General features: G+C 49.8%; 1 protein-coding gene across 1 annotated transcript; it reads left to right on the top strand.

Moving 5' to 3' along the window:
• Positions 1–81: 81 nt before the first annotated feature.
• C11H2orf72 (chromosome 11 C2orf72 homolog) lies at positions 82–12,231 on the top strand. Its single transcript, XM_054477587.2, has 3 exons — positions 82–758; positions 3,891–4,004; positions 9,191–12,231. Exons 1-3 carry the CDS (start codon positions 125–127, stop codon positions 9,328–9,330), a joined length of 888 nt encoding a protein of 295 aa, XP_054333562.1. The 5' UTR covers positions 82–124; the 3' UTR covers positions 9,331–12,231.
• Positions 12,232–17,554: the final 5,323 nt, after the last annotated feature.

Consider the following 17,554-nt stretch of genomic DNA (forward strand, 5'->3'; position numbering starts at 1 on the left):
CCGGGGGTCGGGCTGGGCTCGGCCCTCGGGGGCGTGTCCTCTGTGCCGGGGCGCCACCGCCCCGAGAGGCAGGCAGCGGGTGCGCCCGGGCCGCGGCGGCCGCAGAGGGCGGGCGGCGGCCAGCATGGAGCGCGAGCTGGAGGCGCTGGCGACCCGGCCCGCCCGCCCGGTCGAGCCGCCCTTCCAGGCGTTGGTGGAGGCGGCTGGGGGCCGCGGGCAGGTGCTGCTGGTGGGCGAGCTGTGGGAGCGCGAGCAGAGCCGCGCGCTGCTGCGGGACTTCGCACGGGCGGTGTTCCCGCCGGAGCCAGGCGCGGGCAAGCCGGGCGGCGCGGCGGCAGAGGGCGCGGGGCCCGGGGCGGCGCGCGGGGCGCAGAGGGCGGCGAGGGCGGCTGGGGCGGCGGGGGCGGCGGCGGCGGCGGCGCGCGCCATCCGCTCGCCGCTGGTCTTCGTGCTGTGCCGCGCGTCGTCGCTGGCCGCCCGGGAGCCGCGGCGCCGCCTGCGGGAGATGCTGCGGGACGTGCGCGGCCGGCGGCGGGCCGGGGCGGCGCTGGTCGGGGTGCTGGTGGCCGAGGCCGGGCCAGAGGACGCGGTGGCGCCGGCGCTGCGGCTGCTGGAGGCGCTGTTGCGCGCCGTGTTCGGCCGCCAGGCGGGGGGGCCAGTGCAGGCGGCCGCCTACTGCCCCGGCCTCCCGGCCTCCTGCTTGGCCGTCCAGGCGGCCGCCTGCAGAGCCCTGCAAGCCGCCGGAGCCGGGCAACCAGGTGAGACTGCGCGGGGCCCGGCCGGGCGCGGGCGGGCGGTGGCTCGGGCACGTCCCCCAAGTTGGACCCCTTTGGCCAGTCCCCCTCATTGAGCACCGAGGTAAACTGAGGCTCAGAGCAGGGAGGTGCCTAGAGCCAGGCCTCGCAGCTAGCGGAGAGCGGGCGCTGCGTAGCGGATCGAGTCTGTCCCGGAAGGGTCCGAAGTGCACGGAGTGCACGGGAGATGCCTAGGGGGCGTGGGAAAGCTGAGGGGCCGAGTAGAAGGCAGAGGGAGTGGGTAGAGAGAAGGGATGAATCGGGCAAGGCCGAGATCTAGGAGTTACGGGGGTGGGGAGAGAAGAGGAGTGGGGAAGGAAATGGGAAAGCCTTGGGATGGGAAAGTTTCAAGGGGGTGGATGGGTGCTAAGGAGATTGGCGGTGCCAGAAGCTAAATTCTAGGGCGCTGCGCAGCTAGAGATGCGTCGGGAGCTCTAGGAGGGGCGGAGGGGCATCTCCAGCGCGGTGGAGGCTCGTCCTGGAAGCCCTGCCTGGTTTTAGGAAGAGGGCAAGGAATGGGTGCTCGGGACTTGAAGTGTGGGGAGGTGAGAGGGACTAAGAGTACATTTTCTATTGATTTCTGGCCACCCACCAAGGCTGTGCACCCAACTGCTGTGTCCCTCAGCCTCCCCCAGGTCTGCTGAGGCCACCTTTTCCCTCCACATTCTCCTGAAAGGTGGAAGGGATTTAAGGGTCTTTTCCCAGCCCACGTGACTGCTGCCATCAGCAAAAGGGTCAGGATCGCCTTCCTCCTGGAACGCAAGGCTTTACGGGAACTCTCCAGTGTTCTAGGATGAAAATATGCACATTAAGAGTAGCTGCATCTGGCTATCTCAAGGACAAAAAACCAAACACCGAATGTTCTCACTCATAGGTGGGAATTGAACAATGAAAACACATGGACACAGGAAGGGGAACATCACACACCACACACGGGGGACTGTTGTGGGGTGGGGGGAGGGGGGAGGGATAGCATTAGGAGATATACCTAATGCTAAATGACAAGTTAATGGGTGCAGCACACCAACATGGCACATGTATACATATGTAACAAACCTGCACGTTGTGCACATGTACCCTAAAACTTAAAGTATAATAATAATTTAAAAAAAAAAAAGAAAAAGAAAAAAAAAAAAGAGTAGCTGCATCTGGCAAACCCGGGAGATCTTTGCACTCTCCAGCTCCCAGCTTTCTCTCCCTGCCCAGCTGGGCAGTCCTTCAAGCCCTCCAGCCTCTTCCTCTTAAGTAGATAATGAAGAGAGTGGCTATATTGTGTGTCTCCTGGAGTATTGGCGTTGTTTGGGGGGCGGGGGGTCCCAGCAAGGAGACCTGGTACCTGTGATGCTGCCAATGTCACATTCACCTGCCAGCCTGGCCTGCCTGGGCGAGTGCGCCCGCCCTAACCCTCCTCCCTCAAGGCGCAATCCGTTTTTTTGTTGAGGCTGTGATTGTTCTGATTTTTGTTTCAACCCCTTTGCTGACCAGGCCTCCAAGGGAAAGAAGGGAATTCACGCACATTTTCTATACCCTAATGAGTGCACGCTTTTTTTTTTTTTAGATGAAGTCTCATTTTGTTGCCCAGGCTGGAGTGGCAGTGGTGCGATCTCAACTCACTGCAACCTCCGCCTCCCAAGTTCAAGCGATTCTTCCATCTCAGCCTCCCAAATAGCTAGGACTACAGGCGCCTGCCACCACACCCGGCTAATTTTTGTTTTTTTAGTAGAGACAGGGTTTCACCATATTGACCAGGCTAGTCTCAAACCCCTGACCTCAAGTGATCCACCCACTTTGGCCTCCCAAAGTGCTGGGATTACAGGCATGAACTACCACACCCTGTCCCTCCTAAGCTTTTTGTAGACACATTGCTGTTGCCTCAGCCTGAAGAGCCTTTTCTCCTTCCTCCTCCTCACTTGGCCAATCCCATTTGTGCATTCAGAACTGGACTTCCTCCTCCAGGAAGGCTTCCTTGACCTTCCCTGCTCCCATTTGCAAGTTCACTGGCGAAATCCCAGAACCCTTTATCCCTTTGCTCTCTGAGCTCTTACCACATGATTTCGTTCCCTTGTGAACATGATTTTGTTCCCTTGTGGGTTTAAACACCATCTGCAGTCCCATTTCCTGATACCCTGCCTGGCACGCAGAAAGAGTGAATGAATCCTCCCTTCCTTTTAAATAAACACTCATACTTCTGCGATTTTAACACTTTGCAAGGGAATTGTTCTCTACTATGTTAAGCGCTTTCCTACTTTTATAAAAACATACTGAACAAAATTAAACCTCTCACAAATGACTAAAGGTCATGAGTGAAATTATAACTTATAGCCCACTGATTTCTTTGCAGCTTTTGCAGTGGGCAGAACTATTATCCTCACACCAAATGGATTCATGTCACTAAGATTTCGCTAGTGGTTGGATCTGTTTTTTTAAAGTTTTCCGATTTCTTTCCTCACCGTCTGATGATCATTCTTATTCTAGGTTGCTTGCCTTTTGGCAGTGCCCTTTTACCCAGTTCGTGGTACCTAATCCAGCTGCCTTTGGGTTGAAAAACTAAGGATACAGTCTCATTACATTTGGGTGCAGGTTAAGAGTAAATAGGTCCTGAATAAAGATTGTGAATAACGATTTTCCTTGTTTTGGTGCCTGAAGTCTTTAAAAAATAAATAAATAAATAAAATAAACAACCTAGTTCCTGTTGACTTTATAGATTACTAAAAAATATATCTATTCCTGCCAAGAAATAGTTTGAACTAAAATCAGAGGGAACATGCAGCTCTTTGAGTATTTTGTTTGGTGCCATGTAATTGTAATTAATTTCATGTCATTTTCATTGCTTTAGTTTCCTCAACATGGTACTTACATCACAGGGCTTTTGTGAGATTTAAATGAGAAAACATAGATAAAGTAAAGCAAGCATTTTTAAAGTTCGTTTTTAAAGTACAAAAACCCGCTTTTGCAAATCAGACTCTGTGTTTTTAATCAGTCAGTTGAAACTAGGGCAGTTGACAGTTGAGGCGCTTGATTTGCTGAATGAAATCTCTCAGTCTTGTGAAGTGGGAACCATGTGACCCTCTGACTCAGGTTTTGTGTTCTTCCTAGTGGAAGGAGCCTGGGAGAGGCCAGGCGTCCCCAGACTGCTGGCCTGCTTTTCCTGGGGTCCCTGGAGCCGGAGGAAGAACCAGGATATTGCTGCCTGCAGAAGCCCAGCTCAGGGTGAGTGCTCCCCGACCTCCTGCATCCTGAGGGCCAGGTGCATGGAATTACGGGAGTGGTCACATGAACTTGGGGACCTTAGGGACAGAGTGGACCAACATCTATGGAGTGCTTGCCATGTGCCAGGTGTGGGGGTGAGCAATGTGAGGTGCCCATATGCCAGGCAGTGGGCACATGGGCTCGGTCAGGCTGGGCTCTTTCCCCAAGAGTGTCCACCTAATGAAGGCAGTATGGGGAGGGCTGTAACAAAGGTGTCCCCAGGTGCATGGTGGGGTGCATGGGACCAAACACAGCAAGTCTCCCTGAAGGGTCCAGGGAGTATCCTAGAGCAAGTGATATTTGAGCCGGGGATGGAGGGATTTTCATAGGCAGAAATGGGAAGGTTTGGAAAAGGAGCACTGAGCTAAGGAGTGACAGCATGATGTCATGCTCAGAAAAGGGACCACCTTTGAGAGGCCCCTGGAGTGAGGTGCAGAAGGAAACCAGTGAGGGCCAAGGCTGAAGGGAAGAGTTTGGACCAAATCAGGGTCCCAGATGTGCAGCCTTCGGGGGTAGTGTGCCATGAGCGATTTCTGAGCAGAGAGTTTGGGGTGTGTTTAGAGAGGTGGACTCTAGGAGAGGGAGACACCTCGGCAGAGCCCACCTAGGAGGAGGCTGCCGTGTCCCAGGAGGGATAACAGGAGGCCTGGGCCCGACCTGGGCAGTGGGAATGGAGGGGAGAAAACTCACCCGGGAGCCACTCCTAGGTGGAATCATCAGGCCACTAAATGGAAGTGAGGGAGAAGGGGAAGGGGAAGGCACCCCTACATTCAATGCTGATGTTAGAGAGATAGGAAGCGCACTGATCCCCGCCCTTATCCACGTGAGATGCTTTAAGACACCTGTGGATGCCTAAAATCATGGGTAGCACCAAGCCCTACGTATACGCTGTGTTTTTTACTGTACATACATACCTATGATAAAGCTTAATTTATAAACTAGGCACAGTTAAGACATTTAACAATATATAATAAAAGTTATGTGAATGAGGTATCTCTCCGAAAATATCTTATTGGACTGTACCTCAGGTAACTGAAACTGCGGATAGTGATGCCGTGGATAGGGGTGGCTACAGTGCTCGGAAGCAGGGTGTAGCCTGCTGAATGGACACAGCCCCATCCCAAAGTGCACTGAGAAGTATAGCTTTGTTACAGAAACAATGGATGGTGGTTCAAAATTAACTTTCATTGTGTCTCTTATTTAAGAAAGAAAACCATTAGTTGATGTGTCAGTCTTCATTGCTGCATAAAAAATGATCGCAAGTAGGTCAGGCGTGGTGGCTCATGCCTGTAATCCCAGCACTTTGGGAGGCCGAGGTGGGCAGGTGACCTGAGGTCAGGAGTTCAAGCCCAGCCTGACCAACATGGTGAAACTCTCTCTCTACTAAAAATACAAAATTAGCCAGGTGTGGTGGCACATGCCTGTAATCCCAGCTACTTGGGAGGCTGAGGCAGGAGAATTGCTTAGACCCCAGAGGTGGAGGTTGCAGTGAGCCAAGATTGCACCATTGCACTCCGGCCTAGGCAACAAGAGTGAAACTCCATCTCAAAATAAATAAATAAATAAATAATCGCAAGCTTAGCAGCTTCAAAGGCATTGATTAGGTCCCTGACTTCTTGCTGGCTGTCAGCTGGGGCTGCTCTCAGCTCCAAGAGGCCCCTGCCATTCCTTACTCTCACAAGCCCTCTCACAAGAGATCCTCCTTCAACCAGCAGGAGAACCCCCCTCTCCAGTCTGCTAGGAGGAAGTCCACATAACCTAAGGAGTCAAGGGAGTCACTAGCCATTGCATTTGTCAGAGAAACACCCTACTCCCCAGAGTGACTAAGCTATCACATTCACAGAGCCCATCCAGACTCAAGGAAGGGCTTTATAAGGGGCCAGAATCTTGGGGGTTACCTTAGAATTCTGCCTATCGTGTTTGAAAACTCAAAAAAAAGTCCAAAAGAAAAAAGAAAGAAAACAAATGTGAAACATCATTCACTTAATTCCATCATTCAGAGATAACTACAATTATATTTTGGGGCACACCATTCTATTTACCTATCTCTCCTTGTGCTATTTAAAATTTAATAAACTCACTTCTATATCATCTTCAAAATGCAGCAGACATTTAAAATGTTTAATTGCAAAAATGCTAACTTCAACCTCTCCATCATCATTTTGGATATACTTGGAAACTAAAGGAGAAAAGATGAAGCAACAGAATCATTAACCATTTTACGTAAATCTTGGATAATTTCTCTCTCTGTGGTATGTACAAATCTCATGTAGAAGTGAATGTATTAAAATGCAAATGGCATTTATGGACTATGTACACACATTGATAGTATATGATAAATATAGGATATCATAATTACATGCATTTATACAATCATGAGTTGCTTAATGACAAGGATATACATTCTGAAAAATACATCTTTAGGGGATTTTTGTTGTGTGAACACGATAGAGTGTACTTACAAACCTGGGTGGTATAACCTACTAAATGCCTATGCTATGCAGCATAGCCTATCGTTCCTAGGCTACAAACCTGTACAGCAGGGTACTGTCCTGAATATTGTGGGCAACTGTAACACAACGGTAAGTAGCTGTGTGTCTCAACATACCTAAACATAGTAAAGGTGCAGTAAAAATATGCTATAAAAGATCAAAAAATGGTACATCTGCATAGGACGCTTACCATGAATGAAGTTTTCAAGGCTGGAAGTTGCTCTGGAAGTCAGCGAGTGAAGGGTGAGTGAATGGGAAGACCTAGGACATTGCTGTGCACTACTGTTGACTATATAAACACAGTACACTTAGGCTACACTACATTTATTTTAAAATATTTCTTTCTTCAATAATAAATTAACCTTAGCTTACTGTAACTTTTTTACTTTATAAACTTTTTTATTTTTTGGCCAGGCATGATGGCGTGTGCCTGTAGACCCTGCTACTCCAGCGGTCGAGGCAGGAGGATCGCTCAAGCCCAAGAGTTCAAGGCTACAGTGATCCGTAATCCTGCCATTGCGCTGCAGCCTGCACAACATAGTGAGACTCTGTCTCAAAACAAACAAACAAACAAAAACCACCTTTTTAAATCATTAAAAGCTTTTTGGCTCTTTTGTAGTAATACTTGGCTTAAAACACGAAACACTGTAGAAATGTACAAAAATATTTTCTTTCTTTATATCCTTATTCAATAAGCTTTTTCCTTTTTTTAATTTTTTTTTTTTTTTTTTTTTTTTTTGCTAAAAACTAAGACATAAACATGCGCCTTAGCCTACACCTACACACAAGGTCAGGATCATCAGTATCACTGTCTTCTGCCTCCACATCTTGTCCCACTGGAAGGTCTTCAGGGACAGTAACACACATGGAGCTGTCACCTCCTATGATAAACAATGCCTTCTTCTGGATACCTCTTGAAGGGCTTGCCTGAGGCAGTTTTACAATTAACTGTATATATATAAACTTTATATATGTGTGTGTGTATATATATATCTCCTGCCTCAGCCTCCCTAGTAGCTGACATTACGGGTGTGTGCCACCATGCCTGGCTAATTTTTGTGTTTTTAGTAGAGATGGGGTTTCACCACGTGGGCCAGGCTGGTCTGGAACTCCCGACTTCAGGTGATCCGCCAGCCTTGGCCTATTATGTGACTGGCAGCGAGGTAGGTTGTTTCCACCAACATTGCCACAAACATGTGAGTAATGCATTGCACTGCAACATCAGGACAACTACAAGGTTACTAGGTGACAGGAATTTTTTAGCTGTGTTTCAATTTTTTTTTTTTTTTTTTTTTGAGACGGAGTCTCGTGCTGTCACCCAGGCTACAGTGCAGTGGCACGTCTCGAATCACTACAAGCTCTGCCTCCCAGGTTCATGCTATTCTTCTGCCTCAGCCTTCCGAGTAGCTGGGACTACAGGCTCCCGCCACCACGCCCGGCTAATTTTTTGTATCTTTAGTAGAGACGGGGTTTCACCGTGTTAGCCAGGATGGTCTCGATCTCCTGACCTCGTGATCCACCCGCCTCGGCCTCCCAAAATGCTGGGATTACAGGCATGAGCCACCGCGCCCAGCAAGCTATGTTTCATTCTTATGGGACCACTCTCTTATTAAGGTTCGTAATTGACCAAAATGTCATTATGTTGCACATGACTGTACTTAACTGTTTTGGAATCTTTCTTCATCAATAACATACTATAACTGCCTTCCATAGCAATAATTATATGTCAACAACATATTTTCTTTTTTGAGGTAATTCTAGATTAACATGCAGTGGCAAGAAATCATACAGAAATCCCTGCACTTTGCGAGGCCGAGGCAGGGGGATAGCTTGAGCTCAGGAGTTCGAGACCAGCATGAGTGACATAGTGAGACCCCGTCTCAAAAAACAAAAAAGGAGATCACCTAGGGAGATCCTGTGTATACTTTGCCCAGTTTCCCCCAATGATAACATCTTGCAAAACTATAGTGCAATAGCACAAACGGGATATTGACACTGACACAATCCACAGATCTTATTCAGATTTCCCCAATTTTACTTCTACGCAGTGTGTGTGTGTGTGTGTGTGTTTAGGTCTGTGGAATTTTATATATTGTCTTTAATGCCTGAATCCCATTATATGTGTGAGCCATAGTTCACTCAACCAGTCCCATTGTTGGACATTGAATCAGGACACTTTCAACTGCAAGTAAAGATACCGTGACACACACTAGCACAAGCAGTAAGAGAAATCATTATCTCACCTAAAAGACAATCCAGAGATGGAGTCGGCTTCAGAGTTGGTTGATTCAGGGGCCCAGGGACCCCACCAAGCACCCAGGTTTGCTCTTTCTCTCTGTTGGGCCATCTTCAGTGTCAGTTTCATCCTTAGGCTGGTAGCAAGATAGCTCCAGCAGTTCCACTAATTATTCCTAATTATTTTCTTAGGATAAAATCCTAGAAGTGAAATTTGTGGGTCAAAGGGTGTGTACATTGTTAAGGTTTTTGATATGTATTTTGTTTTGTTTTTTAAGTAGGTATTTGCTGGGGCCAAGTTTCTCCTTTTCCTTCCTAGATAACTCACTCACAACTGATTCAGTGATTTCTTCTGATTCAGTGATTTCTTCTGATTCAGTGATTTCTTCTGATTCAGTGATTTCTTCTCCTGTGTTCCAGAAGACTTCCAGGAACCTGAGGAGGAGCTGGCACTAACAGCCGTATTTCCCAATGGAGACTGTGAGGACCTTGGAAGGGGGTCAAAAGCCTGTGATGGAGTCATCCACACTCCTGCTGAGCCCACCGGAGACTCAAGATGAAGGCTGGACCCTTGCGCTGTCCCTGGCTCTAACCTATAGACTGGGGCCTGGCTCCCTCTCACCGGCCCCCAGGGTCTCCATGGAGACTGTAGAAACCCCCGCGTGCTGGAGGTCTACCGCACTCACGGTTACCAGCTAGATAGTGGGGCTTACTAAGACAAGCAGGACCTAAAACAGTGTCTCCCCTGGGAACCTACTCCCCACCCAGCATTTGCTGAGTCTGATCACAGGGAGGTTATTTTGTATCTCTGGCTCAGTTTCTCTGAGCCGCTGAGACAGATGGCTCTCTGCTTTGAGGCTCTGCAGAGCTGTGGCACCCCACGGTGTGTCTGCAGTGTTCCGGGCACGTGCATGGGCACTCATCGTTGAGAGTGCAGCGGGGAAGAACTCTGAACCAGAAGTCATCAGAGCTGAGGTGTGGCCTTGAACATGTCACTCAGTCTCTGGGGCTTCTGTTTCACAAATGCATGAGGGAGCCACCAGCCCAGTGGCTTTAAACCAGGGGCAGGCTGTCCCTCCAGGCAGCATTGGAAATGTGTGTGTGTTGAGGGGGTCACAGTGACTGTGGGGGCACCCCTGGCATCTAGTGGGCATCGCACAATGTGCAGAACAGTCTCCAACAGCAAAGAATTGGTCCATTCAATGCCAGTTGTAGTACCTTTGAGACATTCTGGCTGAGCCAATGCCTTCTCCCTGTCAGAGTTCCCCAGAGCAGAGAGGGTCAGGCTTCCCTGGACCTTGGCTCCCAGAGCAAGCCAAAATAAAGACTACACTGTTGCCTTGGGGGCTTGTCGGGCCAGGGCCAAGACGGCCTGTGTGCTGCAGGGCCAGGACAGAAATAGCCACACATGCCTGTGAGAACAAAGAGACTCTTTCTTTCTCATGTTGACATCGACTTTCTGTGCCAAGTCCTTTGGGTATAAGGATGCTAGGGAATTCCTATAGGCACCAAACAGAAGGAAAGCTAGGGGCTTGGACTACTGAGTATAGGACTTGCTCTAGCTCTCAGGTCCTAGCCCAAGCTCAATGCAAACACAGCCCCTCCGGGCTCTCTGTTTCTGTGAGGTTCTGGAATCCCTTCCTCTGTGTCCGTGAGTCTGACAGAATCGATGATGTTCCCTTAGAGCCAGGAAATCCATGTGTTTACTCACAGAGGGAACTCACCATTACCTCCCTTGTCTTCTTTGCCTGCCTTGGAGAAATCCAGAGTCTTCGGAATGGCAAAGGCAGCTCCTGGATTTCCCTGGAGGGGAGGCACTAGCTGAGGGAAGTAGCTCCCTTCATTCATGATGCACAGTTTACGCAGCAGACACACAAGTGCCTACTATTTGCTCAGTGCCCTGCAAGGTGCTGCCTAACTTTGATTTGTTATTTCAGCTCTCTCCAGGATAGTGCCAAATGGTGCAATGGGAAACCTGTTTTGGTGGGGGGCTCTAGATCACCGGCTCCAGAACTCCCGGCTGCCAGGGTAGCCCCTACCCCCAGCCCCTTGCTCCTGGACAGCAGTGGGTCTCACCTTTAGCCTCTGCCCCCGGTTCTGGTCTGACCCAACAGAGGGGCTCTATGATATTAAGAAGGGGCCCTTCCTGCTCTGTGCCTCAACCTATTCTCCATAATAGGAAATCTAATCCTATTCCTTCCCTGCCTGATGAGGATGGTGTGAGGATGAGGAGGACGGCATCTCATTTGGGGTTTTTTGGCAGTGGGCCTCATTTTAATCCTGCAGGGCTGCCTGCCAGTAGATCCATCCAGCTGCTTCCTTGTAGCCAAGAATGAGTTCAATGAATTGTGATTCACTGATTTTATTGATTTTGTTTTAAAACAGGGAGACTGGTATTTTTGAAGCTGCTATTATTTTCTATTTCTTTATTAATTTCTTTGTAATCATCTTGTTAAAGTTTTCGTATTTAGTGGGAGAGGGAGCTTTGTTTAAGTTTGGAATTTGCCTAGGGCAGAAGTTATAAGGCTTCCTAACCTTTTGTATGTATTGCCAATATTTGAAACTTGGGAGATTACGTATAAAAAATACCTAGTTTTCTGGGTGGAGGATGGGGCATGCTGTCATCTCAAGTCTGCTGCGGCTCACCCCCACCACCTTTACCCTCTCCCCTGCCCTTCCCATCCCCCACTGCACTTCACTCATGTAAGACGCCTGCCCGGTGCTGGTCCAGGCAGGCATGTGAGTTTGTAGCCTCTGCTCCAAAGGATGGTTTACACATTATTTTTTTCATTACCTTCAGTATTCCTGTGAATGGTTCAAGAGAGAAAGTCTTCGTTTACTAAGATTTGGGTTCTGCCTCCCAAGTGACAATACAGGGCTGAGATCCACCTCAGCTTCTTTGAGATGTGGCCACCATAAGTGTCATCGTTGTAGGGACAGTCTCATTGCTGTCTTCCAGCAGACAGAAGAGTTAGGTGCCAGAAAGGACAATCTTGATGGTGGGTCCCTCCCTGAAGGACTTTAAGAAGGCATAAAGGGGTTGGGGTGGAGGGTGGCATGTGAAGGAGGAGGCCCTTGATTAGGTCAGTGGTCCCTGGGAGCCATCGGCGAGAGGCCTCCAGCCGGGTGACAGTCTGGGCTCTCGGGTACTAATCGTTCTAATAGGGCAGTGGTTGTGGCGCTTCTGACTTGAACTGATAATTCCCATATCTAATAAAACCAAGAAGTACCTCGTTGATATCTTACAGAAAACAAAATGGATCTTCTTCATTCTCGTAATGGCTCCTTGCAGAGAGACCCTGGAGAGCAGGGAAGCTTGGAAAATGGTGGAAATCAGTGGCCTGAAAGCCTCCCAGCCTCTGCCCTGGGTGATATCTCCCCTGCCCTACCAGCTGGGATTAAAAAACCTGTAGCCAGAAAGCATAAGTATATAATTAAAAAACGATTTTAAAATTTTTATAGAGACGGTCTCACTATGTTGCTCAGGCTGGTTTCAAACTCTTGGGCTCAAGTGATCCTCCCACCTCGGCTTCCCAAAGTGCTGAGGTGACAGGCGTGAGCCAATGGCCAGATTTTTGAAAAGATAGCATTCAGCTTAGGCTACAATGGTGTGTGTGTGAGCGTGTGAGCACGCACATACATGTTTAACCAGAGCTAAAATAACCTTAACTGAGTCTCAGAGAATCCTTTCTACTGTTTGGGTCACACTTTTTCTCCTCTCCTAGTGTTTGTCTCCAAACCTTAGTGCACAAGAGTCCCTGGGTTGTCAAACCCAAAACTTAAGGCAACCCTGCAAAGGGGCCAGGAGCTGAGACCCCAAACCTTTGATCTGAACGAGCCTCCCTTACCCTAGCAGAGAACCGTGGATTCAGCCTTGCTGGAGAAGGCGAAGGACTGCCTGGTTAACTTGAAAGCAGCCTGTACTTTAAAGTGTAGCAAAGTGAAGCTGCAGGCTTTATTCCCTGGGGTCAGGAGGCCTGGACTTTGTCCTGTTTGTATGGCAAACACAGCCAGCCCAGTGAGTGAGTGCAGGAAGCTGGCTGTTTGTACCCAAGGGCTGCATAACCGCTTCTGACCTGGTTTTGTGTGTTAGTGGATCGAGGATTGGGATAGACGTGGAATTTGGCCTGGGCAGCCTGCCACTTGGGTAACCTTGGAGCTCAGGAAGAAACGAGGTGCAAGGGAGAGGGTGGATAGCCAGGATCCCACATGGACCCTTCAGATGCCTTTGGTCTGAGCCAGAGCCCTCTGGGTCCCTTATGTTGGGGCTGCCTAATTGGGACTGGAGGCAGAGACGGCCCTCCTGGGACGTGCCATGGTTCACACTGTAGTGGGGGCCAGGATGTGGGGTAGCTCAGGTCCAAATCTCGGCTGGGTGCTGAGGCCACTGTAGGGCTGTGGTTTTGGCAAGGGTGAGAACCCTCTCTGGTGTCCTTCCTGGGCTCCCCAGCCCCAGCCAGGACTCCTGCCACAAATGCAGACTGAGGACTGCCTGTTCTTTGACCAGTGAAATTCAGAGACCCTCAAGGAAGGCTTGCTGCTGTCCTCGTCTGCCCTTAGAGTAATTAGGTGCCTCGCTTAGTCCTGTGACCAAGCCTGATTTTGAGTCATGGTTACAGAAACTTAGTCTGTGTCTTGTAGCCCTGAGTTCCTCCTCTTCCTCACCAGTTAACAATATCTCAGAGCAGGGTGTTGTCCTGAATCATTACCATAACCCCAGCCTAAGCTCATCCTGACCACCACTGTCCCAGGTATATCACCGGCTCCAGAACTCCTGGCTGCCAGGGTAGCCCCCGCCCCCAGCCCCTTGCTCCTGGACAGGAGGGAGTGGGTCTCACCTTTAGCCTCTGCCCCCGGTTCTGGTCTGACCCAGCACAAGGCAGCTCCAAAGAGTGGAGAAAACCTTGAAGCAAAGCCAAAGGGCCAGGCCTGAATGGGAGGCCAGAAGGAAGAAGGCCCAGGAGAAGGTCTAAGCCAGCCCTGTCTAAGAGGAATCTAACACAGGCACATAGGTAGCTTTCTATGGTGGCCACATTAGAAAAAAGTAAAAAGAAATAGATAAAATTAATTTTAAGCATACATTTCATTTAGCCCAATATATCTAAAATATCATTTCAACTGTAAATTATCGAGACATTCTGCATTCTGTTTTGCATATTGTCTTTGAATCCCACGAGTTTACACTTAAAGCCCAATTCAGATATTACATTTTCATCAGAAAAACTTGATCTGTATTTAGATTTCATTAAATGTACAGTCATAAACATTCACATCCTCAAATTGTTTCAGATATACTCAAAGGTTTTGCAGTTATGGAATTAGTATCTATTTTTAAATTTCAATTAATTAAAGTTAAAGTTTAGAATGTGTTTCCTCAGTTGCACTAGCCACATTGCAGCTGCTCAATAGCACCTATGGCTGGTGGCTACTGTATTGGACAGCACCCCTCAAGAACAGGGGAGGCCTGGCGCGGTGGCTCACACCTGTAATCACAGCACTTTGGGAGGCCAAGACGGGTGGATCACCTGAGGTCAGGAGTTCAACACCAGCTTGGCCAAGATGGTGAAACCCCATCTCTACTAAAAATACAAAAATTAGCCGGGCGTGATACCGGGCACCTGTAGTGCCAGCTACTTGGGAGGCTGAGGCAGAGAATCGCTTGAATCCGGGAGGCAGAGGTTGCAGTGAGCCAAGATTGCGCCACTGCACTCCAGCCTGGGCGACAGAGCGAGACTCCGTATCAAAAACAAAACAAAACAAACAAAAAACAGGGGAAACAGGTGAGAGGCCTGTCTTGAGGGTTCATTGTGATTCCCGCGGCTGTTGCCTCCCCAGTCACCCAGAGCTTGCTGGTCATCCCAGACCCTTGGGCAAGGGCAGGACAGCAGCGTCCGGCAGTCGGTTTGTGCAGGGCAGCCTTCCAATTGCCCAAAATATGCGGCTTCCTGGACACCATCCTTGGAAGAGAACCTAGTTCCTTACCGATCCTTTCGTGCCTCAGTCCACCCAGACCAATTCCGGTCTTGGTGAGGCGTTTCCCTCTGACCAAGCACCCACTCATGCGAGGCCCGTGTCACCCGGCTGCGTTTCGCATCTCTGCTCCCATGAATAAATGCATTTACTCTAAAAACGTATGGCACGTGTGTTGTACGTGAAACAGCCACCAGCCTCGTGCCGAGTAGCCGTAAAATCTGTGGTGTATTGAGCGCTGCGCTGCGTGTCCCGGCGGCCCTGCCAGGTAGGTGGATCCGGCCATCCCTTTTCCTTTGGCGGGAGAGGCTGGGCTCGGGGGACGCCCGCGGCTACAGCGCTGCGCTGCGAAGTGGCAGAGCAGGGATTTGATTCCCGGGATCCCAGGCTCCATGGGCCTGCCCTTTCCACCTTATCTCCGTGCAGCCCAAGAGGCATTCGAGCTTGAGTCTTGACGGGAGAACGGAGCCCTTCTAAAACCCGGGGATTTGAATGCCTGCAAGCTGTGCAGTCAGTGCGCTAGGGGCGGTCACAGCTTCCTCCCGAGCGCTTGCCTCCTAGGAAGCATTGCGCCCACTAGCGGGCGCCGCGGGGAGATGCTCCGGGCAGCTCGGAAACCACGGTGGCCTCGCCGGGAAAGAGAGCGCCTAACCCAGGGCTAGGTACCGCCACGATTTCCTTCACCCTGACACGGCCCCCAGCCCAGCCGATACCTGTGTGAGGTCACAGCTGACGTCGATTGGGCCTTGAGAAGTTTTGTGTCGCTCAACTTTGGAGGGAGGTTGTTTCTAAACCGAGCACATCCTAAGAATTCTTTCCGTGATTTCACTATGTCCTAAAAAATAGAGCTCATTTTAGAGTTTTGGACAGGGCAGGGGTTTCAGAACCGTAGGTGTGAGTTCTAGCCCTGTGGCAATAACTAAATGACCGGGTGTTCATCCGATCATCCGAGAAATATTTATTGAGCACCTATTATGTGCCCAATACTGTGCTAGTTACTCTAGTGGACAGTGAGATGAACTACTCAAGATGTGGCGTTGCTCTTGAGTAGTTCCTTGTCTAGTTGGGACTGAGGCAAGGAGATGTGATGCCAGCTGGGTAGGGTAAATGCTTTAAGGGAACCCATGGTGGGCTGGGCCAAGAAAGGCTTCCTGGAGGAGATGCCACCTAACTGAGACTCAAAACAAGTGGTGTTAGCCTGGAGTGTGGGGGAGAGAGCCTTGACGACAGAGACACGAGCAGGTACAAACGGCAATGAAAAGGTACATGGCCACGTGGCCACTCTGGGAGCTTCAGGGGTTCAGGATGGCTGAAGTGTGGCATGCCAGAGCCACACTCCAGCCACATGAAGACAGTCCCACCATCCTGGAGGAGAAAGTCGTGCTCCTGTTGGTTCTGATCATGCCCCTGGCTGGCTGTGAAGAGTGGACTGAAGCCTTCTGGGACTGTAAGCAGGAAGTCAAGGCTGTAGGAGGCTGTCGTGGTCTGGAAAGAAGAGGGAGAGGCAACTATTGGGTAATGGAGTGAGGATGGAAGAGGCCGGTGTGAGAGATTAAAGAGGAGATCTGGTGCTGACTGTTGTGGGAGAAGAGAAGAGTCAGATTTCTGTTGCAGTGGCTGATGGATGTCCTTCACCCACACTGAGGTCAAAGAAGGAGATACACAACTGTGGGACGACAACAGCGTGGACCACTTTGAGGTCACTGAGTTGAAGGAGCCTATGATTCTGCCAAGCAGAGCTGCCCAGGAAGTGTGTGAGTCTGTGCTCAGGAGAAAAGGCGGGGCAGTAGAGACACATTTTATGAGCCACCACTTTGTGCACAGCAGCCAATGAATGGCATTTCACTCTTACAGGGGATGCAGGGAGTGAGAAGAAGGCTATGGACAGAAACACAGAAGAAAGACACATAAAAAAATAGAGTCCAAGATGGGGACTGAAGATTTGAAGGAGCAGAAGTAATCAGAGTTGAGTTTCGAAAAGATCGCTCTGGCTAAAGAGTGTAGGATGGACTGGAGAGGGAGAAGCCACAGGCATGGGCCAGTCAGGAGGGAGAACAGAATCCTCCGGGGGGAGGAGCCTGATGTCTGTGTCCAAGCTACTTACCTTTTGCCCATCTCACAGGTTCACGTGAGGCTCACATGGGGTTGTGGCAATGACACATACAACATCCAAGTGGAAGACAGGATTGTCCTCTCATACAGAATGCCTTCTCCTTGAAGAGCAGAGGTGGCATGTTGACCACCTCTCTGTTTTAAAACATGTTGAATTAGTAGCCAACATTTAAAATTCTGGAGATGTTGCATGAAATTCTGATTTCTGGCTTCTCTTAGAAAAAACATAAGTCTTCCAACAGTCACCCTGCATTCTTGGCAGGAACTGAGTAGCAGTTGCTCTCTTTAGCAGTTGCTCTCTTTAGATGGGGCACTCACTTTTTTTTTTTTTTTTAGACGGAGTCTCACTCTGTCACCAGGCTGGAGTGCAATGGTGTGATCTTGGCTCACTGCAACCTCCGCCTCCTGGGTTCAAGCGATTCTCCTGCCTCAGCCTTCTGAGTAGCTGGGACTACAGGTGCCCACCACCACACCTGGCTAATTTTTGTTTTTAGTAGAGACGGGGTTTCACCATGTTGGCCAGGCTTTGGTCTCGAACTCCTGACCTCAGGTGATCCGCCCACCTCAGCCTCCCAAAGTGCTGAGATTACAGGCATGAGCCACCACGCCTGGCCAGGAACTCACTCTTCATCACAGTCCCCACCACCCCCTAGTGCCTCTTTGACACTGTTAGTTGCCATTCACCATCCTGTGGAGCTGTAT

This window comes from Pongo pygmaeus, chromosome 11 (assembly GCF_028885625.2).
Source record: "Pongo pygmaeus isolate AG05252 chromosome 11, NHGRI_mPonPyg2-v2.0_pri, whole genome shotgun sequence".
Lineage (NCBI taxonomy): Eukaryota > Metazoa > Chordata > Mammalia > Primates > Hominidae > Pongo > Pongo pygmaeus.